This window comes from Ambystoma mexicanum, chromosome 2q (genome assembly GCF_040938575.1).
Source record: "Ambystoma mexicanum isolate Mex_15411 chromosome 2q, UKY_AmexF1_1, whole genome shotgun sequence".
NCBI lineage: Eukaryota > Metazoa > Chordata > Amphibia > Caudata > Ambystomatidae > Ambystoma > Ambystoma mexicanum.
In genome coordinates this window covers 130,346,982-130,373,819 of record NC_090924.1, presented here as the reverse complement: position 1 = coordinate 130,373,819, position 26,838 = coordinate 130,346,982, and the positions used below count along the sequence as shown (strand labels likewise).

The 26,838-nt window shown below is 48.7% G+C and overlaps 1 protein-coding gene across 1 annotated transcript in view; it reads right to left on the bottom strand.

Moving 5' to 3' along the window:
* Positions 1 to 26,838, bottom strand: part of LOC138569235 (BOS complex subunit NOMO1-like) — a 1,101,991-nt gene that overhangs the window by 306,892 nt on the left and 768,261 nt on the right. Inside the window, exon 26 of the mRNA XM_069647049.1 lies at positions 4,579 to 4,662. Coding sequence (XP_069503150.1) covers positions 4,579 to 4,662 — 84 coding nt within the window. The remainder of the gene's footprint in view (positions 1 to 4,578; positions 4,663 to 26,838) is intronic.

The window sequence follows — 26,838 nt, the reverse complement described above, 5'->3', positions numbered from 1 at the left end:
GGAGGCGAAGAGATCCACTTGTGGGGTCCCCCAAAGGGCGAAGATCTCCAGGAGAATCACCTGAGCCAGCTCCCACTCGTGCGAGATCGCGCTCTGCCTGCTCAGAGTTTCCCCCGTTTCGTTTTCATCTCCGGCCAGATGAACTGCCGAGATCGAAATTTCCTGCTGGATGGCACAGAACCAGAGCTGCATCGCCTCCCTGCACAGAGAAAGTGACGCTGCCCCCCCCCCCCCCTTTTGTTGAGGTAGTGCATGGCCACTGTGTTGTACGTCAGAATCAGGACATTCTTCCCTCGCAGAGTCGGCAGAAAAGCCTTCAGGGCAAGCCTGACGGCCCTCAGCTCCAACAGATTGATATAGAGTCTGGACTCCGACGGAGACCAACGACCACTGACTGTCAACTCGTTGGCATGAGCTCCCCATCACGTGAGGGATGCGTCCGTCACGATCGTCACCTCTGGCCAGAGTAGCCAAAATGGAGTCCCACTCATCAGATTGCCTTTGACGGTCCACCACAGAAGGTCCTGGACGACCGAGGGCGGCACCTGAACAGGGTCCGACATCCTGCCGGAGGACTGTGACCACTGCATCTTGAGAGCCCATTGCAGAGATCTCATCCGCAACCTGGGCTCTGGCACCAGAAGAATACAGGATGCCATGAATGTGATGAGCCATTCCCCAGGGACGTGTCAAGCACTGCTCCGATATACTGGAGCCTCTGAATTGGTGTCAGATGGGACTTCTTCTTTAAGTTGAGGGAGAAGCCCAGCTTGTGGAGGGAGTGGCAGGTGACCGACAGATGATCCAGGACTTGCTCGGGAGAGCGCGCCCTGATCAACCAATCGTCCAGGTAGGGGTAGACGTGAATCCCCCCCTTTCCTGAGATACGCTGCCACCACCACCATGAGCTTGGTGAAAACCCTCAGGGTGGAGGTCAATCCGAACGGCAGGACCTGAAACTGAAAGTGCGAATCACCAACCGCGAACCTCAGGTACTTCTTGTGCTTGGGATGAATCGGCACATGAAAGTAAGTGCCCTTGAGGTCAAGAGATACCAACCAGTCCTGAAGTTGAAGGGCTTGGAGGACTTGAGAAAGAGTAACCATCTTGAACTTGTCCTTCCTGAGGAGCTTGTTCAAACCGCGCAAGTCCATGATGGGTCTCAATCCCCCGTCCTTCTTGGAAATCAAAAAATAAGGGGAATACCATCCCTTGTTCCTCGCCACTACAGGCACCAGTTCTATGGTCCCTTTCTCCAGCAGGGATTGTATTTCCTGCGCAAGGAGCGGATCCAGACTCTTCAAAGAGATTCCCTGGTGGATTGTCGCGAGGCCTCTGCCGGAAAGTAAGACAGTAGCCGTGGGCTATGATCTCCAGAACCCACACATCTGAAGTAATGGCACGCCATTCTACAAGATGCTGCGCCAGCCTTCCCCCAACCGGCGAACCATGGGACATGGCCTCATGACTGAGCTGAAGCAGCTGCGGCATTGCCTGAGGGTAAAGCCTCAACTTCCCTAGCAGCCTTGGCACCTCGAGTACCCTGCTTTCCACCTCTGATACTCTGACGGTTGCCCCTTTGACTTGCAGCTCCCCTCGATCTACCAAAAGATGAGTAATATCGAAAGGACCCTCCCCTCCATTGTTGTCCCCTAGGACCAAAAGGCGGAGGTTGGCAAACTGCAGCGGTCACCGACTTTGCTGCAGCTTTAGACGTCTGCAACCTCTCAAGGCTCTCGTCAGCCTTGCTGCCAAAAAGATGTTCACCATTAAAGGGCATGTTGAGGAGCCAGGCTTGTACATCAGGAGCAAACCCCGACTTCCGGAACCACACAAATCTGCGCATTACGGTGCTCACCGCCATGGACCGGCAGACGCTATCTGCCATGTCCAGACCCGACCGAACGGATTCACACATGGCATCCTTGCCATCCTGAACAAGAGCAAGAACGCCATCCCGTTACTCCCCTTCGGTAATGTGTTCAGCCGCCAAAGAGACAATTCCAGAGTATGAGTGAAACGTGCTAAGGCACACACAGAGTTGGCTGCCTGTTAAGCCATACCCCCTGAAGAAAACACTTTCTTCGCCCAGCCATCAAAACGTTTGTCGTCCCTATCACGAGGGATGGTAGGGGACGACGCCTGTCAAGTAGTCAAGTAGCTGGGATCGTTACTGGCTGGACGATATTTCTTCGGCAAAGACTTGCTCACTGCCGGGAGACTCTTCGGAGCAGTCCAAGCCGCTGGCACCCTTCTCTGCAAGGCCATATGGAACGGCAGTACCGGGTCAGTTGGTGGACCTTGGTCAATGATATCCGTAAGGTCATCCTGCAGAAAATCCACTGGTGGCGCAGACCACCCCAAGTATTCCGTTACCCTTGACATAAGGCGCCAGTACGAGGACTCGGCGTGGGTGCCAGGCTCAGGCCTACCGAATTCCATCTCCGGAGAGGTGTCCAAACCACTGGTGTTGTGCAACGACTGCCGCAGGTCTTCAAGCTGGCTATGACCAGACAAAATCTCGTCAGGTACCTCAGCAGGAACCAAAGCTCCTTCCTCAGACCCTTCCTCCACCTCAGAAATATAATCCAGAGGCTGGAATGGGGGCACAGAAAAAGGGACAGACATTTTTAGACTTGGCCAGAGCCTTTCTAGGGGGTTCCACCGTGCCACGGATCCTCCGACAAAGCAGCCTCAAAAGGCGTCGATGGAATCGCCGTCGAGCGTGGCGCTGAAGGCTTCAACAGTCCGAGGGCAGAGCCCCGAGCATGTCTTTCGACAGCCTGGGCGCCGATGGTGTTGACAGCTTCCTCGGAGGCGTAGCCTCGCGAGAGTCCCTCGACGACCTCGCGCCGAAAGTGTCGATGTCTTCTTCAAAGACCTCACAGGCTCCGACGGTCTCGAGGGCGTCGAGGACCGGGACCTGGAGCGGGCATGTCTAGAGCAATCCACCTTTTCCGATCGAGACCTCGAAGGTGCTGGATGATCGCGCCGACCACCCGAGCCCGAAGAAGTGCGAGTGGCGGCTCTAGCACGGTCACGGCAGGCGTCTTTCCACGGCGCAGATGGAACGGAGCCCTGCGACAGAAAAATCGGTATCATCTCCTGCCAAAATGAACGGACGAGGACGGGGAAGGCGACCGATGACGGCGCTTCCGTGAGTGCCTCGAAGAGGCAGAGGAATGGCAGGACCTACTCCGGGACCGAGAACCCCGGGACCGAGAACCCCCGGACTGACGACGACGACGATGTGGAGAGTCACCCCTCGAATCGTCAGTCGAAAGCCCAGCGGATCTCGACTTCCGAGGATTGGCCACCTTACCAACAGAAAGCTTCTTCTTATGCTCCTGCAAGGCCTTCGACGTAAGCGACTGGCAGTCTACACAATCATCCGTGTCGTGGCCCTCACTGAGGCACCAGAGGCAGGCGTTGTGCTGGTCCGTCAAGGACATCTTGGACCGCAGTCCCGACACTTCTTAAAACCCGGCTGCGGGGTGGAAGACGACAAAGACATCATGGAAATCTTCACAACGAACGAAGAACCGAAAGAACAGAACTCAGAAGAACCGAGGCGCGCCGAGATCTCCGAAGCGAACACGTTCGCGGAAAAAACGGAACTGAGGCTACGGGCGTCATGCATCCTATTTAGAACATCTGGTGACGTCGGCTCGACAGAGGCCTTCGAGGACAGCGTATCGACGTCATTGACGCAGGACATTTTCCGAAGCAGCACAGCTGTGGTGATTACCTGTCATAGATATGGAATACGTTGGAGGACCCAATCCCCTCGAAAAAACTGCTTTATTTTTACAGAGGATTTCCAGCCTGACAACGGGGAATATTCACGTGTATGCGAATCCATGCAAGACCCCATGCCAGAGAAGCATAATTTTATATAACTATAGTGTGGGTTTTCTTGACTGCAAGTGTGCTCAATGGTCTTTGTACTCTACTAGAGCCCTTCTCCCTCCTAGATGAAGCCTGGCTGTTCAGCCCTAGTTAACACACCTTTTGGAGCCCTGTGCATCCGAGAGTGAGTCTTCTCTGGTTCTACTGTAGGTGGACTTCAGTAAAACTCCCTAACAGAGGGATGTAAGAGTGAAACGCTGGTTGGAAGTTGAACCAACTTTAAATCACACACCATGCAAGAAGGAACTATTGAAAATCACTGGTTTTGTTACTTAATCAATGAGAGTCATGCCCCTCTGACAGGAACCACACCTCATAAATCCCTTAGTCATGTTGAGGAATCAAGCAACAGAAGAAACTGATTCCACAAACACAGCTCGACTATCCTAGGTTCCTATGCAAGATGGCACAGAAAAGCACAAACAAGGATGGCAGCACTTCCATTACACCTTCTGGGATCCAGGGTGCCTTCCCCCATAGTGCAGGATTGCCAGTGATGGAATTTAAAGTAACACATCTGGTTAAATTCAATTACAACATGCCTTTTTGAAAACTTCTCTGTTGTAGAATTTGGCAGGTAGCAAATGTTTTTCTTATTGTCATTGCAGAAGCATTTCACCTAGTACAAAAATATTTATTTCAAGAACGAAAGTGTGTGTGTGTGTTTACCTCAATTGGACGATACTGTGGCAGAGCTCTTTCAATATGATCATTGCCTTCTGCCTTCAGTTGGATGTGGAAGACACAACCAGGCTACAAATAAAATAAAGAATAGGTTATTAGACACATTGTTTGTCCATCAATACTTTACAATTCAACAACGACAAATGGTCAATAAAAGAAATTATATATGTAGCACACTCTGCTTTGGGCTTTGTAAAATCGATGCAAGTGTGCAGTTTAAGTTGGTTTCATTATTGTAAGCTTTAGCTAGAATATCGGACAGACTATCAATTTAAAGATGAGTAAAAACCTTTGAAGACTTTTAAAACGCACAAGAATAAAAATAGAACGTTGCATTCTTAAAGACTTCTGGCTAGTTTGTGTCAAAAGCAAATACGTGCATCAACACTTCTGCTTCCTTCCAAGTCATTCAGAGCAAATAGTGTAGGAAACACACCCCCTCTCAAATATATGAAAAAATAATTTGGGCGTGCTTATAATGAGGAGGCAAGGAAGCTTGTATGAGAAAAGAAAAAGGTCCTTTTATTCAGGTTCTAACAAACATCAGATCAGGGGTCCTTCTTTTGCGCATCAACTTCGATAGGGATGCCTTCCCCGGTTCTTGCTTTTTCGTGGTATAATAAGCCCAGTGACAGTCCTCTGCCTACAGTCCTTCGTAGGCTTGCTCCTTTGATGGAAACAGGAAAGACACAAAGTATCAGTATTGTCTCCTTTTATACTGTTGTGCTTCCGTTTGGGCCAATGGCACACGCCGCAAGTTCACATTTGACGTGAGTTTAAAGAAGTGACCCGCACCCTTTCTCTGTCTCTATTGGAACTACCCGCCATAATGCCTCGCTACGTGCCTGTTCGAGCCCCATTTTATATCAGTAACATGCTGGCCACGAACATGTTGCTCCCGCTAGGTGTCCAAAACAGCCTTACACAATTACATTCTGGGTTTCCTCGATTGTCTCAATTTGGTATTTCTCAGGGATTTACTGGGCTGCGCATGTACCCCTGTGTCAGTTATGACGCTATCGTTACACAGGCTGGGGATCTGTCCCGCTGCTGTTTTGTCACCCAGTGCACCAGGTGGGGTATCTGAATGTCGTCGTGCCCTGTAGTCCGTTCCTCTCTCTGATTGTCTTTGGCTTGTATGGTGTTGGATTGGGTGATGCCGTCATCTGCAGACTTGCTGGCTTGTGCGGTGTCGAATGGGGTTAGGCCGTACTCTGCTGTTTCACAGGGCTTTGGCAAAGGGAATATGTGCAATGTCGAAAACGAGAGGGAACTGGAAAGTGTTGAAGGATAGAAATCCCAGATGTGGACATAAAAGGTCAGAAATACTCCACACACTTACTGAAATGTATGAGAAATGAGAGGCATAGGGAAATAAATGATGCTACTCTTAAAAGTAAAAGCGCACTTTGGAAGGGTGTGAAACAATCCCAAGGTGATTAGATTAGAGGGGTGTGTTAGGTAGAATCTCCATATTGTGTGTAATTCTCCCCACTTAGTCCATCCCCTAGTAGTTTTTGCTGGACTATTTCTTTTTTTTTTTTAACTTTCCTGAGTGAGTAGGAACTTTTTTGCGCACTCACTCATTCTTTTTCTCGGACTCTGCGAACCCTTTTTGGTCAACTTTTATGGAATCTGCTTTCCTCCATCTTTTTCTATGACACACAGAATCTTCTCTGCAGTGTTGCTAGGCGCCTCCGAGCTTCCCTCTTTGTTTTTCTTTTATATTCATGTGACAACTTAATGTTACCAGTAGTATTCCTTTTCTCACTTCTCCTGTAACTTTCTAGTTACAATGGCAAGTCTGAGTGGCCGGTGGCAGTGGATATTTTCTTCCGACTTTTCGTGAGTTTTACACGCAAGCTGCTGTCTGTCATGGCTGCTCTAAAGGACACATGGGTCACCACTGACCGACAATGGTGGCAGTTTTCTTTATTCACCAACTCACGGAGGCTTGCCCTTTCTCTTGAGCCTTCCTTTGAACCTGGGGGGGAGGAGGCTGGGCAGGGGGGAGGAGTTGGGGAGGGGAGGGAGTCCTGCTCGCTCCTTTCAAAATGCAACCCAAATCCTTACGCGATCCCATTCGCTTCAGGAAGCATGGCCCTAAAAGCCACAAATGTGGCAAGGAGTTTTACCAAGTCCTCCGTGGGTCATTGGACAGCAGTTGAAAATGCTGCTCAGTATGTCCCAGAAGGAGAAATGCACAAGGATTTCCTACAGCTAGTGGAGGATGGGAAAGAGGTGGCCAGACAGTCGCTGCGAACAGGCCTGGACATCGCCGACTGTGTGGGCCGATCTATGGTGTCAGCCATAACACTAAGAAGACAGGCCTATTTAAAAACCTCTGATTTTTCGCCTAGTGTCCAAGTCAAGCTTCTGGACATGCCCTTCGAGGGCAATCTTCTATTCGGCCAGAAAGCTGACAATTCCTTAGAAAAATTTAAGGAATCCAAAATCGCTGAAAAGTCCTTAGGCCTAGCAGCACAGCCGGCCAATCCTGCATTTAGCTACGCCTATAAGGCTCGGGCTACAGGAGACATGCTCCTTGTGGCAGGAGAGCGAAGCTCCCACCGGCCAGGCAAGAGCAGAAGCTTTTCTCACACTCCAGAAGGGGCAGAGGGGCTTCTAGACATCAACAGGCAGTGTCAGCGGCGACCCAACCTCCGAAGCCGCTTTGATTTTCCCCTCTCACAGAGGAACAGTTGGAGGAGGGTTAACAGAGCATTTGCTCCAGTGGTGGGGAATTACCTCCGATGCCTAGGCTCTTCAGCTGGGTTATTGTCTGCCATTTGTAACAATCACCGGACAGACTGTCCCCAATCCAACCCGGGACAGGAGCTCTAGGAAGAACAGAGCACTGTTGTTGAAGGGTGCCGTGGAGGAGGTATCTCCTGTGCAGAGGATTGGGCTGGTATTCCCGGTAAGAGCTACCATTAGGAAGCCCGCCCGCTAGCGCCAGTGTGTCTGGGAGGTCCGGAAGCTGGGAGGACATTGAAACTCCTAGGGTCCTCCAGTGTGTCTGCTTCGATCCAGTTCTAACTGTGTGCCTTGGGACAGCCACCACCCAATGTTTGAATGTTGCATGCATGCTGATTGGCTGGGTTCCTACATAAAAGACGAGGGTCTTGATGCTGAAGCCAGAGTTGACCACTGGAAGAAACATGCCAATTAAGAAGGAAGTAGGATCTTTTCAGCTACCTCCAGCTACCGCCAAGCCAACTGAGTGACTGCTGCAGCTCCAGCCCTTTCTTCTAAGTGACAGGGAAAATCCAGACTAGAAGACTTCCTCCCTTGGACTGGTGGGCATAACCTGCAGTTTGGCCATCCCACTAAGTGCTGCCATCTTCCAGGCCTGCAATACCTGAATACACTGACCTCTGGCCCTGCTGCGATGCATTGTCCCGCCAATCAAAGTTCTGGGTGCAAACTCGTGGGCATTCTTCTGGACTTCCAGAGACTCCATTCTGATCGTAGAAGTCCTCTCAAAACAGTTGAGGATCGAGAGAAGGAAGAAAGTCTGCCGAGTGACAACAGTTGCTGCTCCAAAGCCTGTGTCAAGTCTTCACAAACAAGTGCTCTGAAGATCATCTGCTAAGCATCCCTGTGACAGAGCCTGACCATCTGCTCCTGCAAAAAGTTCTTCATCCAGCCACCAAGGCTATATACTCGAAGCGGAGCTGGGGGCCCCACTTATCCAACGAGACATTGTTTGCTTCGTCACTGCCGCTCCCCTTCCTAGATAGCGAAAAAGCAACAAACAACTGATCGTCTAATCTAAAAGCAGCCGTCCTGGCGACAAAAAATCCACGCCCTCTTGGGGTCAAGTCTATCGAGTCTCTTCCTCCTTGCATGGATGAGGTGGAGGATAAAATACCAGCAGTTCCACACTGCTCTGAGAAACGTGGAAATCTGAAAGCACCATCGCTAAGAATTTCAGATGGACTTTCATAGAAAACTTCTCTTTGGAACACCTTTTTACAAAGTGGATTACAGGAAAGCGCCTGAAGCTCGCTAACACGCCTTGCAGCTGTGATGGCTACCAAGAAGGCTGCCTTCATGGTGAGCAGGCTAATAGACTTAAGGCCTGATCACGATTTGGGCGCTATCCCGGCTGGGATACTGCCCAACTTAATTAGCGTTAGCGACCACTATTCCTGCCGGATCATGGGTGGGGCGCAACCTGTTTGAATTTTCAGCGCAATTGCCACAAAGTAAAACCACCGGCAGTAATGTGCATTTTTCTGACGTGTTTACCCCCCCAGCTCTAAGCTGAGGGTAAACTCGCCAGACTTGAGATCGGGCCGACCCTTAAATGCGGTGGTAGCATCGTTACCACCGCATTTAAGGGTTTATGCCCAACTCATGATCAGGCCCTTCGAATGCAAAGGGTAAAATTGGGCCCCCATCAGGAAAGTAAGAACCAGATTCAGATGCCAAGAAGGACTAACCAAGGACATTCAAGGAAACCGATTTACAAGGCCCATCAAAATTGGGCTATCACAGAAATTGAGAAAAAGGAACCTTGTACCAGTGATCTCTAAAACAAAGACAAGGCCACTAAATACCCTTTGACTGTGCCTATGTTTAGCCCTGAAGAAGCCAAGCATAGAAGAAAATCCATTACGGTGGAATTAGGGCACAAAATGGGGCCCACCCCTCCCCCTCTGCATCACACCTCAAACTTTCTCCACTTGCACACAAACAGACCTTGTGAAAGGCCTGCACACAGCCAGCAGCATCTCCAACATCACCCTCTCAGTCAGGCCCCAGTCTTCCACACATGCAGATTGAGAGGCCTGCTGGTTTGGGTGGAGCAACTGACCTTTGACTGGGATAGGGAGTCCGGCCTCTGAGGAAGTCGGCGAGGCAAAGGTCCAGGTACCACGTTCTCCTCGTCCAATCCTGGGCAATCAAGATCACAGAACCCCTTTAACATCCTCAACTAACCTAGAACACACAGGATGACTGAAATTGGAGGAACCCCATGATGGAGATCGAGGACCCACTCAACCAGAAACTCATCAACCAATGGCCATCTCGGTGGGAATTCCCTCGAGCAAAACTGCATGTGCATTGTCCTTCATGATGGCAAACAGATTCACTGATGGGGTTCCCCATTGAGAGAAGATCTCTGCAATGACTTCTGGGTATATCTTCCATTCGTGGGAGGCCACAAACAGAGTGTTTGCCAACCAGTTCTCTGCCCCTGCCAGGTGCAGTGCCGAGGCGAAGCTCCTGTTCTCCATAAGCCAGAACCAGAACTGCATAGCCTCCTTGCACAGGGGCAGTGACCGAACACCCCCTTGCTTGTTGAGGAAATGCATGGCCACTGTGTTGTCAGTCAGAATCAGGAAACTTTTCCCCCTGACAGATGGCGCAAAAGGGATCCATGTGAGAAATTCTGAATGCAAAAATGCAGGCGCGCAATGGTCACCGTCACAACCCCCGACACCCTTGTGCGATATAATGCAAATTTGGCATTTTCGTCTACTGCAAATGCGCAGCAAACAAACATGCATTTTTTCCACCCCAGTATTGTTTCACGATACCGCACAAAAGAACTCATGGCTTAAGTGACTGCCCGCAGCTCCAGCCGGGCGATATGCTAATGGCGTTGCACCGGGGGACCAAAGACCACTCCGTTGCAGATCCCCTGCAGTGATTGTCCCAGCCCTTCAGGGATGGAAAGGAGGCCAAAAGGGTTCCCCCGCCATTATACTCCCCATGCCGGCCCACCAGGAGATGTCGCCGGCCACTGCCCTTAATATCCAGAGGACATCCTACATCTCAGCGAAATACTGTGACCACTGACCCCTCAGAAGCCATTGAAGGGATTGCATCAGCAGTCTGGCCTCTGGCACCAGGAAAATGCAGGAGTCCATGAGCCCCAAGAGGGGGAGGAAGGCAGATGCTGGCAGGCTGCTGGAAAAGTGTGATCATCTGACGGATGCTGGTGACTCATGGGGGAGGAGCTCATCCCCGCCTTAGTGAGAATTGCCGCCCTGATCAGCTGGAGCCTCTGCATTTGTGCAACATGGGACATCTGGAAGTTCAGGGAGAAGCCCAAGCTGTGAAGAAGGGTGCAGGTGTCTTCAAGATTCCTCGATACCGGTTCTGGGGGACATCCATCTGATCAACCAGTTGTCCAAGTAAATAAACATGTGGATGCTTATCTCCACGGGTGTGCAACTACTACTGCTCTCAACTTGGTGAAGACCCTGGGCGAGGAGGTTAGGCCAAATGGGAGCACTCTGAACTGATAGTGTATCCCCAATGAAGAACTTTCGTAATTGCCTGTGCTTCCGATGGAATGGCACGTGAAAATAGGCATCCTGAAGGTCCAGGGACACCAACCAGTCCTGAGATCGCATAGTCTGGAGAATATATCCCAGCATCACCATTCTGAAACTTGTCCTAGCACAGAAACTTGTTCAGTGCCCTGAGGTCATGAAAGAGAGTCATCCTCCTTTCTTGGACACCTGAAAGTAGCGGGAGAACCAGCATGAACGTCTCGGGTCAGTTGGCACCTCCTCCACTGTATCTTTCGGAGTAGGACTTTCAGCTCTTCCTGGAGCTCCGGTTCCGGCTGCGAAGGAAGGGGTGGAGGTGTGTACAGCAGTCTTGAGGAAAGGTACATCATATCCCAACCCAGCAAGCTGAAGGACCCAGTTGTCGTGACTTATTTCTTTCTACCTGTCCCTGTGCCCAGAGACGTTTCCTCCTACGGGAGAAACCTGTGGTGAGAATTCAAAGAGGCTTCGCAGGCACCATTTTCCCTGATGCTGAGGTCGATGAAGATTGGCCTTTTGGGGCTCCTCTGTTGCCTGTACTGGGGCGAGAACCATCTTTGGCCCTGCTTGGCCTGCAGAATTAGAGATATCACAAAAGGGGTATAGGGCCTTTAGCCTCTGCTTCAGGTGCTGAAAAAGATTGTTTGGCGGGCGACTCACCACCAGCACCAATGACTTTGCTGCAAATTTTGACTCCTGGAAGCATTCCAGAGACTCATCAGCCTTTGGTCCGAAAAGGTGTTCAACATGAAAGGCCATATCTAGCAGTTTGGCCTGAACTTTTGGGGTGAGCCACAACCCTCAGAGGTATGACTCCTTCCTGAGCACCATTGACCGGCCAACGAAATCTACGGCATCGAGATCCGCCTGGAGGGCATGACAGTTGATTTTTCCATCATTGACTAGGTCCATTAACCCATCCCTCACTTTGCCTGCTGGGAGATGTTCAGCCGCTTCCGAAATCGTCATCCAAACAATGCGGGAATATTTAGGAAAAGCGCTGACAGCATTAATGGCCACTAGTGCCATACACCCCAAAGCAAAGAGTTTTAGCGAAAACTATCTTTTTTTACTCCCTTTCCCTCAGAAGGTTTGCCGCCACATGCCTCGAGTTCACAGTGGTGGTCTGTATCACCTGTCCTTTGCGAGTCGGAAAGCCATAAGAAATGGCATCGACCACCGGTGTTGAATATGGATGCTGCCATAATGCTGTGATCCGGTCAGGTATGGCTGCGCTGAAAGGCAGGGCTTTCTCGGACTGTGGACACTTGTCTAAGATGTCTGTTAAGTTGTAAGACTACCAGGGCCTGGCTAGAGCGCCCAGTGAGCCGGCACCATCACCCTTTTGGCCATTTTCCCATATTAGGCATTTGGGTGAGCGTAGGGTGATGACTGCTGTATCTTAATGTCAGACTAGGTGTCCAGCCCGTTTGCGTCATGCAACCCAACAGCGAGCTCCAATAGGTCAGCATGATAGGTTTAAAAAAAATGTCAGGTATGCAGTGCAAATCTGTGCCCGATAGGGGCTCCATCCCGAAAGGGTCAGGATCCCACTCTTCATCCAAGATGGCTTTTATAAATTCAAAGAACCCCCATCCTGGACTCCGGCACATAGCTTGGGTCGATCGTGGATTGGGCAGGGCCAACGGGGGTGCTCATCACCGCTACCTTCAAGGCAGTCACTTGGGCCATGCATTCTCAAAGGGGGTTGTTGGGTGGGTATGCACCAGATGCCGAACAAGTACAACTCAAAGGGGTCTTTCATCTAGGGACCATTACCACATGGCCACCCCAGACCCGGTGTCTACAGGGTCCCCTTTGAAGACCCTATTCTATTGAATCAACATATGTATGTCGCTGTTTGACAAGGACCTGGATCTATACGGCTCACTTCATCCTGATCCCTCCCTTCCATTTCCAGTAGCAAAGGCAGTACTCACTTGGTCCATGCACCCGCAGTGGGGGCTGGTGGGTGGAAACATACCAGATGCCGAATATCATGTACAACTGAAAGGAGTCTATCGACAATTGGCCACATGATAACCCCAGGCCCGCTGTCTCCATGCTCCCCTTTGAAGATTATCTCTGCAATCAACATATGTATGTCACTGTTGACAAGGGTCTGAACCTATTCCACTAAAGCCATGCTTCTCCACCCACCCACTATCAAAGGCAGTTCTCATCTAGTCCATGCACTCTCAATGGCTGAGGATGTGCCCACGTGATATTACGATATCCCTGCATCCACCTCAAAGTTTACACATAGCCTTTTTAGGGTATGTCCGATTATCACCTCCTTAAAAAAGAAAATACAAAAAATAAAAAAAAATTAAGGGCAGTCCTTCCATGCGACAAATTCCCATAGACACCCACTTTAAAGTCTTTATAAACGGCTTCAAATCCTTATCAGGAAAATATCTCTGCAATCTACTATGCACATTATCATCGTACGGCTACTGGTCTTCATTGCAGAATGTGCATGTAGATTTTCTAAACTGCAGGTAATTGAACTATTATTAGAGTTCTCATTATCAAACAATTTCTCACCATAATTTCTATTCATATATCTCCATTTATCAATTTTCAACTTTTCACTACATTACATGTTCTTTTTTTTAACTATGAATTGTCCCACTCGATCTTTTTTTTAGCACTAGAGATGTTCTAAATACATTTTATTTTTCATGACACAAACCGTTGACATATGAGCGAGTGGGTAGCTTGGTATGTCCCCCTTGCTTACAGGGCTGTTGACAAATACAAAAGTGCATTGTATTTTAGAGGGAGTTATTTTTTTTAAAATATTTATTGTTGCATACATTGATCATTAATTGCTTTTTATAATTTTAGTATTAGATCTTCTGGAGCATGCCTTTCTGTATTGTTTTGGGTTGTCCCAATTTCAGCCATGTTGTTTATCATAAGGATGTTTACTTAGAATTTGGTTTTCACTCCTGGTACAATGCTGCCCATTTTCCCAAAGGACAGGTCTTTGATATGATCATGGTTGCTCAACTGTGGCTTCCCAGTTATCAAGTTTGACAGTCGAGCCAAGGAGGTCTTTAAAAACCTGAGGGGCAATCAATTTTGTGTGTGCAGCCATGCACTTATTCGAAAATATGTATGACACATCAAAGTTCACTGAAAGAGTTCGCCCCAGACTCACTCGTAAGTTATTTACCAATGCTGTTCCAAATGTGTTTCATCAAACAGTCAGGTGAGAAGTAACCATGAATTATTATTGTATATATGTATATAGATCCCCCACCATCTGTACAACATCCGTCTGGATTTCCAATGGGATGATAGCAAGCACATTTGTTTCCTAAAATCTATGACAAGAACGGAGGCGAGCATTATGCTTTTCTTCTTTATTACTGCCAAACACAGCAATTCAAATATAACCTTTTTTTTTTTTAAATAAACTTTTGAAACAGAGTGTGAACAGTCTCTAACTTGAGCTCCACTACAACTCCCATGAAACTCTCTGCGAGTAGTAGACCCTGCCTCGGTGTCGCCCTCCAATGAGAGCCCTCCTGCTGGTATAAGTTCCTCTTGACTACAGGTGCCTGCCTCTTCTTTTTTGCTCCAAGACACAAGTTAAGTGAACTTGCTCCTATTTCTATTTAAGCAGAGCGTTGATAGAGTATAATCAGCATACTCTTTCATAGATGTGCTTTCATTCACTAAGCGCAGGGTTCTTTTATAAATGCGCACATGTTTTACCAGTATTTAGTCACGAGGATTCAGGCTCTGCGCATGCGTGATCGGGCGCATAGAGCCCATTTCCATTTCCATCGCTAAAGGCACATAACAGTCGCGCAGCTCTCGAACGCTTGAGAATTCCCCAAGCAAAGTTCGCGCTCCTATCCAGAGGCATATTATAAAAAATACAAAAATTTAAAAAAAGAGAAAATCGGAAACAGGCACTCTAGAGGTGTTCTGAACCTCTCAAGCTGCTTTTAATGCAAAGAGCTTAGGAGGTTTCCTCCCATCCCTAAGTGGCAAAGTCATTCATACAAGTCTTCAGAATGGCATCTGACAGGAGACAAGAATATTGGGAGGAATATGAGGACCAGGAAGAAGAGCTACAAGAGGAAGAGGTGGATCTATCTCTCAGTTTAAAAAAGTACTAGGGCACTTCCTTGCCAGAGCTGTAGCTCAGGGAGTACAACCCATTCAGGAGAGATTGTTAGCTCTCGAGAATATATTGGGCAATAATGCTGGCTTGTAAGAAGATCATGAAGAAGGGACCTCCACTAAGCCTCTGGAGGACTCTAATAGGGGGTGTGAGGTGGCCCGGAAGAGGAAGCACTCTTCTACCCCCCCGGGCTCAATTAAGGGGACAAGAGAGAAGCCCCTGGAGGCAGCTGATGCATTTCATAGATTAAAAGACGCTTTCCTGGCCAGATCAGCTATGCCCAGCCTATCCCCCCCCCCCCCGCCCCAGGGGAAGAAAATATTGGGGATGCTGTGTCTTCATACGAAGAGTTTGGGCAAGAGGAGGAGGATGAGGACTTTCAAAGCATTGATAAGGTACCAGATCATTCCAGAGACTCCCGAACTAGACCCCAAAATGCTCTCTTTCGTTTCCAAGGCAAGCAAGGACCTCAGGAAGGGTATGGACTGCGCTTGGAGGTCTTGCCAAGACAAAGTGCTTGACCTAACAGGCCCCATAGCTCAAATTATGGACTTGGCCGAAAGATCCAAAGATACGGGAGAGCCAATGGACCCCAACATTCTAGGAGGCTGGGCACAATGCGCCGTTTGTCTGCTCGGGAACGCTAACTAAGCCTTATCGGCAGAGAGAAGGAGGTCCATGTTGATTAAAATAGATGCCAAACTAGGCGATCTAGCCTCTTATGAAGCGGGAGAGGGCGCCCAAGGTCTCCTCTTTGGGGACACCTTTGTCAAGGAGATGAGTAGGTTTGTGGGGACCTACGCAGCTTTAGAAAAAGCACAGGCTTCGATTAAAAAAGTATTCCCCGGGCGGGTTTTTGCCGGGGCTGGTCGATTCAGAGGCCGTTCGACCGGCAGTTTCAAAACGAACAGAAGGCCCCAAGGACCAAGAGCCCAATACTGGGAGACACGCCAGCAGGACACATTATTCCCGAACAGAGGTAGAGGCTTCAGAGGAAGAAGAGGCAGAGGCTATTTCAGACAAAATAACACAGGTGAGAGAGTGCAGCGCGAAGTACCCGCCAGTAGGAGGCAGGACAGGGCTATTTATGCACAATTGGCGAGAGCTTCCGTCAGACGTTTGGGTTGTCCAGACAGCGCAGGGCTATCATCTAGATTTCATGAGCTTACCCATTCAGGAAAGACCTCCGCCAGGCATTATCTGCTCGGAGGAAGAGATGCAGTTGTTAGACAGAGATTCAGGCGCTAGCGGAGAGGCAAGCTATAGAAAGAGCGCAGCACCATTCACTAGGTTTCTTAAGCAACATGTTTTTAGTGCACAGAAAGGGGAAGGTGCGGCCTGTAATTGTTAAGATGGATTTCTGAACTCTATCCTGGAGGGGCAGAGGTTGAAGGCCAGCCTAGTTTCTTGGAACAGGGTAACCTCTGGACAAGCCAGACCAATCAGGGTAGCGATCGCGGCGGTCAAGACTAGGTCTCAAGAGGGGTGAGGGTGACTGAAAGCCCGCAATGAGCACACAAAGCAAGGACACTTACAAATTACTCCAAGCAGGTGTTATACTAAATATATAGACACATTTATTACAAGGCCTTTGTAACATTGACCATAGCGAGAAATCACAATAAAACTCAAGTAAACCAACACATACCAATCAAATACAATATATATACAAATACAAACGAGTCTAACGAGTTAGACGCACGAAATGTGTAGACCACCTAGATGGGGAGGAAGACAGGCAGTGCGAATAATAGTTAGACCCAGTCCGCCTTCAGAGGCACCTAACTAGAAGGAAGTCCGAGCCCTACGAAGAGTGGAGCCTTGTGCTCAAAAGTAACTGCACACGCGGGTGCCAACGGGCCAAGGGGGAATCTCCTCGAGGGAATCAGGCAGTTCAGTTCGGTGAACAAATGAAGATGAACAGAGCTCCGCGACTCAAGCGCAACTTCCACTGTGGGCAAAAGCAGAGCGCGAGTACAGAAAGGCGTACTGTTAGACACAGCGGAGAAAAGCTATGGGCTACTGCAGGAGGGCGACCAGTTCCTAGCGATGCTACTCACCGGTCCCCGATGCAGGCAGACCCAGGCTTCTCCGCGTCAGTTTCAGTGCTGGCAGGTTCAGATACGAGCAGGGGACGTCTCGTCGTCGTGTAGATTCCGCAGCAGCAGAAGTTAGAGTTGAGGATGTCCCAAACGCAGTGAACCCGCACAGACTGTCACCACCACAGGGCAATGTACACTTCTCACGTCAGACCTGGGAATGCCAAGTGTACGAATCGTGTGAGAGTGGCAAGGACTCGTAATACAACACAACCTGACGGCGGTTACAGAGCAAGACTCCTGGGTAGGCTGGTCAGTCTGCTGGATGGCCCAGAGACACTTCCGAAGGCTTACGTGCAGGAGAGGGTGAAGATGCCGAGAATAGTTGTTCCTACTTTTCCAAGGGTCGAAGTACCAGTACAGGCCTTCTCGTTCGATCAGAGGTAGAAAGGGTTTCAGAAAGCGACAGCAGTGCATTGGAGCAGTGCTTCAGCGGGTCACCAGCGATTCCTCGGTTCAGCCTCGTAGTTGCAGGATACTTGGCTCCTGTATTCCTTCGTTCGTGAGAACTCAGGAGATCGACATGGTAGTGGTGTTTCCAGCCTCCTCTTATCCACGGTTCCCTTCGCGCCAAAACGGAGGGGACCCAACGGGAGATCTGCTCACAAAACACTCACACCATACGTGGACCTATCAAGGACCACGGTGGTCCCAGGCATTCACGACACACTAGACTCTCTGGCACCCAGGATGTGTATTGGGACCAGACATCCCAGCCCACATCCTGGAGGCACAGACAAGGCCTGTAGAAGCCCGCGAAAGCATCTGTGTTTCGCGGGAAAGTACATGCCCAAATAAGGAAGGCCCCGGGTCGGCTTGACCTGGGGAAGGTGAAGGGGGCAAGACGGTCAGCGGACAGGACAAAGAGCTTCGTGCTCTGGCCATTTTGGGAGCCAGGCCACCATTTTGGGCTAAGCGCGAGAAACGCGCTTAAACGCCAAAAGGAGCACAAAAACACAAAGAAACGATCGCTGCCATCAGTCCCGTCCGTGATTCACTTGCACCGTTCGTTAACAATCCAAAGAGAGTATCTAGGGCCTGTAGAAGACTAGAGACCCAAGACAGCAGTAACTTCGCTTACAGTGCCCTCTTGTGCCATGCTGTGCGAAAGCTGCAACATGATAAAAGAACTATGGAAAAACACCGTTTCCCGGTACAGACTGTCTTAAGGGCATGTCAGTTTCCCCGTAAGAATGGAGCGAAAGCCCAGAGGAGTGCGGCAGAAGGCTGCACTTCTCTGGCAAAGTCTAGATCATGGTGAAAACAACAGCAAAAAGTTTAGGGGTTGCCACATGGAAGGAAAATTACCCACAATTAAGAAATCTTTCCTAACAGTAATCAACTTAAAAGAATTGAACAGCTGGCTGGTTTACAAGCATTTCAAGATGGAAGGAATCCATCTCCTGGCCGACCTACTCAGAAAAGAGGATTTGCTAGTTCGGTTAGATCTGAAGGATGCGTATCTGACAGTTCCCATAGCACCTCAGTATCGCCACTTCCTACAATTTATATGGAAGGAGCAGACGTGGCAGTTCAGGGCGCTTCCGTTTGGCATCGCCTCCGCCCCTTGGGTGTTCACCAAACTGATGAGACCCCTCGCGGCGGTGCTGAGAGATGAAGGGCTGCGAATTAACATATCTGGACGATATTCTGTTCATGGCCGAAGACAAACAGAGACTGCAACAGCAAGTGCAATGGGCCATGTCTCTGATATCAGAACCAGGATTTCTAATAAATTACGATAAGTCAGAGTTGGCCCCCTGCAAAAGAATAGAATTCCTAGGCTTTATGATAGACACAGGGAAAGCCACTTTAGAGCTGCCCATGGCAAAGATCAGATCTATAAAAAGAGATCTGAGATCGACCCTGAGGAAGACTGTTATATCGCTTCGGAATCTAGCCAGGATAGTTGGGTTACTAGGGGCATCGATCCAAGCGATTTTCCCAGGTCCCCTACACTACCGAGCTCTACTGAGACTCAAGATAAAATATCTACACAAAGGGTGGAGGGATCACCAGTTAGTCACTCTAGACCAGGAGAGCAGATCAGAGATCCAATGGTGGCTCAGCAACATAGAGGCCTGGAACGGACACTCCATTTTCGGGGAGATACCGGAGATGATTATAGAATCAGACGCCAGCAGATCAGGCTGGGGAGCAAGATGTGGCCTAGTGGAGACGGGGGGGAAAATGGTCGCAAGAAGAACTAGCATTACATATCAATTGCCTGGAGCTGCTAGCGGGTTCCTTCGCAATTCAATCATTCTCCAGAGAGAAAGCGAAATGCTGTATCCTCCTCAGAATGGACAATATATCAGCAGTACGATACATCAACAAACTAGGAGGGACAAAGTCCAAGATGTTGGCAAAACTAGCCAAGGATTTCTGGCACTATAGTCTAGAGAAAGTAGCTGTCAAGGTGGAATATCTTCCGGGGACGAAGAACGCAATAGCAGATTGGAACTCCCGGTACCTGACAGATTCGAGCCACTGGATGTTGCACACATCGGTCTTCGAGAAGTTACAGCTGAAGTGGGGGCCGTTCGATTCAGATCCGTTTGCGTCAAGGCTAAACTCACAACTCCCCAAGTATTTCAGCTGGAGACTGGATCCGGGAGCGACCGGGACGGATGCCTTCCTGCACTGCTGGAAGGCTCACATTCATTATGCCTTTCCCCCCTTCGCGATGCTGGCGAGGGCACTAGCAAAGGTCCGCAGAGACAAGGCGGAGCTAGTTCTTGTGACACCAGAATGAAGATCGCAAGCTTGGTTTCAGTTCGGATGGAACTTTCCACGGATTTCCCGCAGAGGATTGCCCACAGAGCAGATCTCCTAGTGGATCCGAAAGGCATGCCTCATCCCCCGATTCTGGACAACAACCTCAGCCTGATAGCGTGCAGAGTTTCAGGCGCAGATGGTGCTCGTCAGGCCTTTCAGAAGAAGCTTCAGAGCTTATCAAAGTATAGTGGGCACCTTCGACAATCCAGAGCTATAGTTCCGCTTGGCAAGCCTGGGAGTTATGGTGCAGGGGGAGGAGTGTTTCTCCCTTATCAGCTCCTATAGAGCACATATTGAATTTCCAAGCATCCCTTTCGACTAGGGTGAACGCTTTCAGGACAGTTGGTGTATATAGATCGGTCATATCAGCAGGTCACGAGTTAGTGAATGGACACCCAGTTGGGGAACATCCAGCTGTAGTTCGACTGATCAAGGGTGTTAAGATGACAAAACCTCCAGGGCCTTGGTACTCAGTACTGCGGGATGTCAACAAGGTGCTACACCTATTCGAGCAGTGGCAACGGAACGAACTGTTGTCACGGAGGCAGTTATCCGGGAAACTAGCTACTCTACTCTGTTTAGTCTCATGTAGAAGGGTATCCGACGTAAAGGCTCTAGAGATTGATAGAAAGATTTTCTACCCTGAGGGTATAGCATTTAACATAGCGCAGCAAACAAAGACTAACTCTAAGGTCATATCTTACCCTTATTTTCCTAACAGTAAGCTTTGTGTTGCCAAATGCATTAAATGTTACGAATCAGAGACTGCAGCAGTGAGGCCACGCGGTGTAATGCAATTGCTCATAGCGCGTAGGAAGCCCTTTAAGGCTGTAGCACCAGCTTCTATAGCTAGATGGGTGAAAGAGGTCATGGAGCAAGCAGGCATAGACATTTCTGTCTTCGGAGCGCACTCGACAAGAGGATCTATGGCTTCAGGAGCTTTTGCAGCCAGAGTTCCACTGCAGGAGATTCTGAGGGCAGCAGATTGGTCTAGTGACTCAGTTTTCAGAACATTCTACTTTAAGCCCGTAGAAAACATTGCTATGGCAGTAGTTCAGAGCTTTGAAAATGCTCGCCTCCAGTCTTGTCATAGAATGAAGATTGCCAAAGCGCTTGGCGCAGGAAGTCTTGATTCTATTAAAGACACGGAGGCGAGCATTATCCCCCCCTGAGGGAATTCCGCTAAGGATGTAATGAAAGACGTGAAGATCTAACATATTTCTTTCAAGCTGAGATGATGAGATCAGCGAATTCCCCTCCCTAATGTGTTCTCTTATTTAAGGGGAAGAGCAGAAAAACTCTCGAGACTAATGATGAAGGCAAAAACAGAGCTAGATTTCGATGATAAAAAGGCAGGCAGCGAGGTACTCAGTGGCAGCCTAGGACCTACACCAAGTCGCAAGAAAGTTAGTTTATCAAAAAAGAAGAGGAAGGCACCTGTAGTCAAGAGGAACTTATACCAGCAGGAGGGCTCTCATTGGAGGGCGACACAGAGGAAGGGACTACTACTCGCAGAGAGCTTGATGGGAGTTGTATTGGAGCTCAAGTTAGAGACTGTTCACACTGATGTTTCAAAAGAAGTTTATTTTATAAAAAAAGAGAAGTTTATTAAAAAAAGAAAATGGTTATATATGAATTGCTGTGTTTGGCAGTAATAAAGAAGAAAAGCATAATGCTCGCCTCCGTGTCTTTAATAGAATCAAGACTTCCTGCGCTAAGCGCTTTGGCAATCTTCATTGTATATGTTTTTGATGTTCATATTCTTAATTTTACTAGAATTTCACCAAGTATTTAAATGTTATACTTTGAGCAGGATTATGTTCTGATTTTTTTGAAATGCAAACAATTCATAGCAATGTCACCCTTTGTTAAGTGGCAATTCCATTATCTCCACTTTTCCTTATTTTTATAATGTATTGATTTAAGTGTCTAATTATGAAGACTACAAAGATGGAAGTGCAGACCGTTTCCTTGTAAGAAACGACATACTTCTACTATTCAAACGGTGAGCATTAAAAACATGCACAGAGACTACAATATAGTGTATTAGACGGTCTAAGTTTAAGAAATACTATATTTGATCTATTGACTAAGTTCCTGAAATTATCAATTGAATAAAGGATCAAGCTAAATCCTCAACAACTTTTCCAGGATCTCACTAAACATGATTTGTGCTATTTTATCTTTTTGGAAACATTTCGTAATTGCCTTTCTTTCAACATGTGGGCTTCTCTTTTTAAGTTCCTAGATTTATCTTCATACATTATAATTAGAAATAACTATATTTGATACACAGGAGGATGCCTATACCTCACAACATCATTTGGACGATTTCAGGTGGAGGAGGTATCACATGTGATATTTTGACGTCACTTAATAATGAGCCAAATTTGGCTTACTCTTATTTAGATGTTCTATTTGATTATGGAATTGATTGTACTATATTGTATTTTCTATTAATTACCTTTAGGAAAAATAGGAATGCATATCTCTTAGGGAGAATTCTCAGAAATGTGCCAATTCCCTCTACCTTAGAGACCCCCAGCAACTTTGCTTGAGGACTTGATTTTTTTAACCTGGAGAGAGTGAGACCCTTTTTTCCCCCCACTCTCCCATGTATTTTAATGTGATTTCTGAACTCTGTTTCCTTTGGTTGTGGAGTCTGACAAACTCCATAGGCATCATCGTTTACATTGTGGCACACAGCACCTTTAGTGCAGTGAGACAGGGAAGTCTCTTAGATTTCCCCAAGGTTTAAACACCTTCTCTGGGGTAAACTACCGTTTCCCAGAGCAGCAAAGTGAAATTGACTTAACTTGTATTTGTAACTTTCTAGACCCAGCACACACTATCTTACAATAGGGTGCTGGAGGGGTTACCTAGTATCCCCTTTTGTCTAACTTCTCATGTAACATTTTTATGTTACCCTTTCCTCACTGAATGGCTGGTGGCAGTGGTTTCGTTTTTATTACCGTGGTGTGCATTTACCGCGGGCTGTGTTCACAGCTGCAGTAGAGCACCCAAGGGTGCCATTTTTGTCAAAATGGCCCCAGTCGTCTTTTTTCGCCATTTCCTTGTGGGAAGGTCCTTCTTGAGATTTACTCTGCGCGCCAAACCAGGTTTGGTCCCTTTGTTCGTTTTGTCTTTGGCGGGATTCATGAGTGAAGCCTGCCTCTGGCTCCAGGGTGTCTGGCGTAGGCAGGGAGGGAGGGAGGGAGGTGCCATGAAACTCTCTGTGCTTAGTCTCCTAGGAGACCCAAATGCACTCTGATGATTGGCCGGCTGACTGTCCGGCTAGGACAACCACCCTGCTGGGTGACTGACAGCTAGGCTGGAATTAAAGGGAGAGAACTGTATAAAAGGCAAGTCTTTTGGCTTGGAAGGCAGAGTCGACCACTGGACAAAGGAACCAAAGAAGAACTTGAAGAGGATGCCTGCTGCAACTCCTGGACCGTTGGTTTGCCCGGTGAAGCCCTGCTGCTGTGCTGAAACTCCAAATTCGTATCGACAGAGAAGCCCCTGCAAGGACGACTTCTCTCCTTGAGTTGGTGGGACCAATCAACTCCAAAGTAAGCCACCAGCACATCCTTCTCGGAGCTGGTTGAATTTCCAGAGTTGCTGCTGGAAACCGTATAGCCAGGGAGAGGAACACCAGATTGTGTGCGTTGCTTTTAAGTTGGCCTAGAGCTTCAGGAAGATCCTCCGGACTCCCAGGAAGCAGGACTGACTGAGCCTTTGCCCCTCAACAGAGTGCGGGACCCCAGAAGCAAGGAAAGCCCATCTCGACAGCCAGGAATCGCAGTGTTGCTATCTGCAGTAGACGCGAGGAGCTGAAACACTGAACGGCCACTGATTTGAAGATTGCCGGTTGCGAGCGGTGACTGTCCCATTGCAGTTCAGGAGTCCCCAGAAGTCCTCCCTCTTGTCCCCATGGCTGAGGCACAGGAACAGTGAAATCTCCAGAGATGCACAGGAACAGAAGTCATCTGCTGCACTTTTTCTTCAATTCAAAGGTACTATACAAAGTCTGAGAGAACGTACCTCTTGCTGTAGAGTTGCTTGCATCTTCTACCCCTTACAAGTCTAACGGATTGTGACGCTACATTGGATTCTTCTTTTCTTCAAAGACTTATAAGACAGTGTGCAAAGACATTTCTACTTACCTACCAGAAGTGCTTCATCCTATATAAGACATTTTGCTCATTGACTTTGGCCTAGCCTGTTATACTGAAAGACTCTGCTGGGGGGATCCAAAAGTATTTGCCTGCTTAAGAATATTTGTGGTCTCGTTCTAATAAACTTTTCCTTTTACCAATTTATAACAGTATTCTAAATGCAAACAGTAAGTTATTAAACCCCAGCACCCTAGCTATTGAAATCACCTGAGGGTGTAGGTTGTGTCTTTGGACCATCCCAAAAGGATCTTTACTGATTTAGAAACTAAGTGTACAGTATTGAAGTGTATTTGTTTGTTACTATTATATTTCCCCCTTCTGAAGAAGGCTCATTCTTACTGACTAATAAATTAATAATTGTTTATGCAAGAAACCTTGAGTGCAAGTGTTTATTTGAATACTTGTCACTGTGAATCTCTGTGTAACGCCCCTACTGCTCACATTGACCTCTCTTGAGATAAGTCTGGCTGCTCAACACACTACCAAAACTGTGTAGTACAAGCTTATCCAAAAGGTTGGGATTCCTATACCTGTAGTCAGAGTTGTTTGTAGTGTTCCCAGAGGGTACTGCACACAAACTTTGCCTAACAGTGTACCTTTCTCTTCTTGGCCGGTGGCTCCCCCGTCACTGGCGCCGCGGGCGGGGCCGCCGTTGTAACAGACATCCTCGTCCGTATCTCGGAGACCAGAGTATGCAAAGCCGAGAGAATGTCCACTGAGATGTCTCCAGGTGGCTGCTGAGGCGGAGGTGGCAACTGAGGTGGAGGTAGAGATAGAACCGGTACCTGGGGCTAGGCTGGGTGCCCAGGCCCTAGTCGCATACTGTTCCTCATCACCTTCTTCGACGGGATCTTTTGTCGTCGTCGCCCTCATCGGAACCCTTGTTGTAGGACCTGCTCCAGATATTCTCCTCCTCCTGGATGGTTTGGAGGCAGGTGAGCTCCTCCTCTGAGGAGATGTCCGTGCCCTGGAGAACCCCCCCCCCTTCTCTGCACCCAGAGGGGACGGTCTCAGGGAAATGACTGGCATCTTCTCCGGGAGGAACACTTTTGCATTCAGGAGTGCGTCCTGTGGATCCGCCACGGCGGCCTTCGTGAGGTATGCCACCACCCCCTCGATGGAAGGCTGGGCCTTTGTCGGTTGTACCTGGGCCTCACGGACAACACTGGTCCCTTGTTCTGCGTGACCTTCGTCAATGCGGCCTTGTCCTTAGGGGGAGGGTCAGCACTCCGACCCACCTTGTCCTTCTCCGGCAGGTCGGCCTTGGCCTTCTCTTAGAGTTAGCCCGTAAATCCGACTTCCTCTTGGACGAAGATCCTGAGCGTTGACTGGTGATTGAAGTCGCCTGAGATGCCGTACTCACCCTGGCCACCGAGGAGCCCATTGCAACGTTGCTCCCGGTGGCAGTGGACTCGCGGTGCTTAGCCTTCTTTTCGACTCCTGCGGGTGGGGCGCCCTCACAGCTCTTAGAAGCCTGCTCAGCTTTCTTGGAAACAGAGGAGGCATGCTGCTGGGACCCAACCAGAGCAGGGGCCTTGGCCTGCAGCCACTCCTTCAGCCGCCTATGCCGATCCTTCAACGTGCAGGGCACCATCTCCTGGCAAAATGCACTGTTCCTCCATGTGCGTTGGGTACAGGCAGTAAAGGCACTGGGTAAGCTCGTCGTCCGAGAAGACATTCCGCAAGCCGCAGTTGGAGCAAAGTCTGAACAGGGGTTTGCATCCTTCTCCTCCGACATTGTTCATGTGGTATAGGCTCTACGAAGAAACTCAATGAAATTCGCCCTTAAGGGGCACTGAAGAATCCTAAACACGGTTCCCCGTTAATCGCAAGGTCGATCGATGGGGCACAAGGCTCGATTGACCGGAAAATAGAGTAAAAATCTTCCAAAAAGCGAAAACCGCAGTAAAAGCTTGAGAGCTAAGCACGAGGACTCCCAACACTTGAAAATGCGGTAAAAATTGGAAGATGGCTGCCAGAGGAGGGGCTTAGGTAGAGGGCAGTCATTGGCTGGGGGCAGTATGACCCACAGCTCAGTGAGTGGTTGTTAGGAGAAAGACAGTTCAGAAATGCAACTGAAACTGAATTTTTCTTTACCGAGGATTCCCAGCCTGACGACGGGGAATATTCATGAGCATGTGAATCCATGCCAGACCCTATGCTGGAGAACTAAGCAGATCCACAAGCCTCAAAACGTATAGTTTTGTGAGAAGTGACTAAACATACTGCGTGTGTACATTTTATGAGCATCTTCAGCGTTTTGCGTTCAGAAATGGGATTGCGTAGATGCTGGCGGGAGACGGCTTTGCAGTGCACTAACATCATGACAAGGATCGTAGCATATCAGTCTGACATGCTGATGTCAACTAGAGGGGCATGAGTTATGATTTATTGCTGCCAGAGCGCTTGAACTTAGGGTGATCGATCAACTAATTAAATCATCACAAGATGGCAGTTTCCGAACTGTGCGGTTCACCTGTGTAAACGTCTGGAAATTGAAGGTAAGATGCAATGGAAGAAAAAATGTCATCGATCGATAAATGCTGTGACGAATCAAGGGAATTCGTCCCTTATTCCCAAGGGGAAATCAATCACCCCCTCACCCCCACCCCCGTGATGGAAGGCAAGCCCGCTCTAAAAAACACCCTCCGTAGAGGCTGAGGCAAGTGTGACTTCACCGGAAGAGACTCTCCCTTTGGAAACAAAGACTCCTGTTCCGGCAAGGAACTCCCTTTACCAGTAAATATAATGGCATACCATGG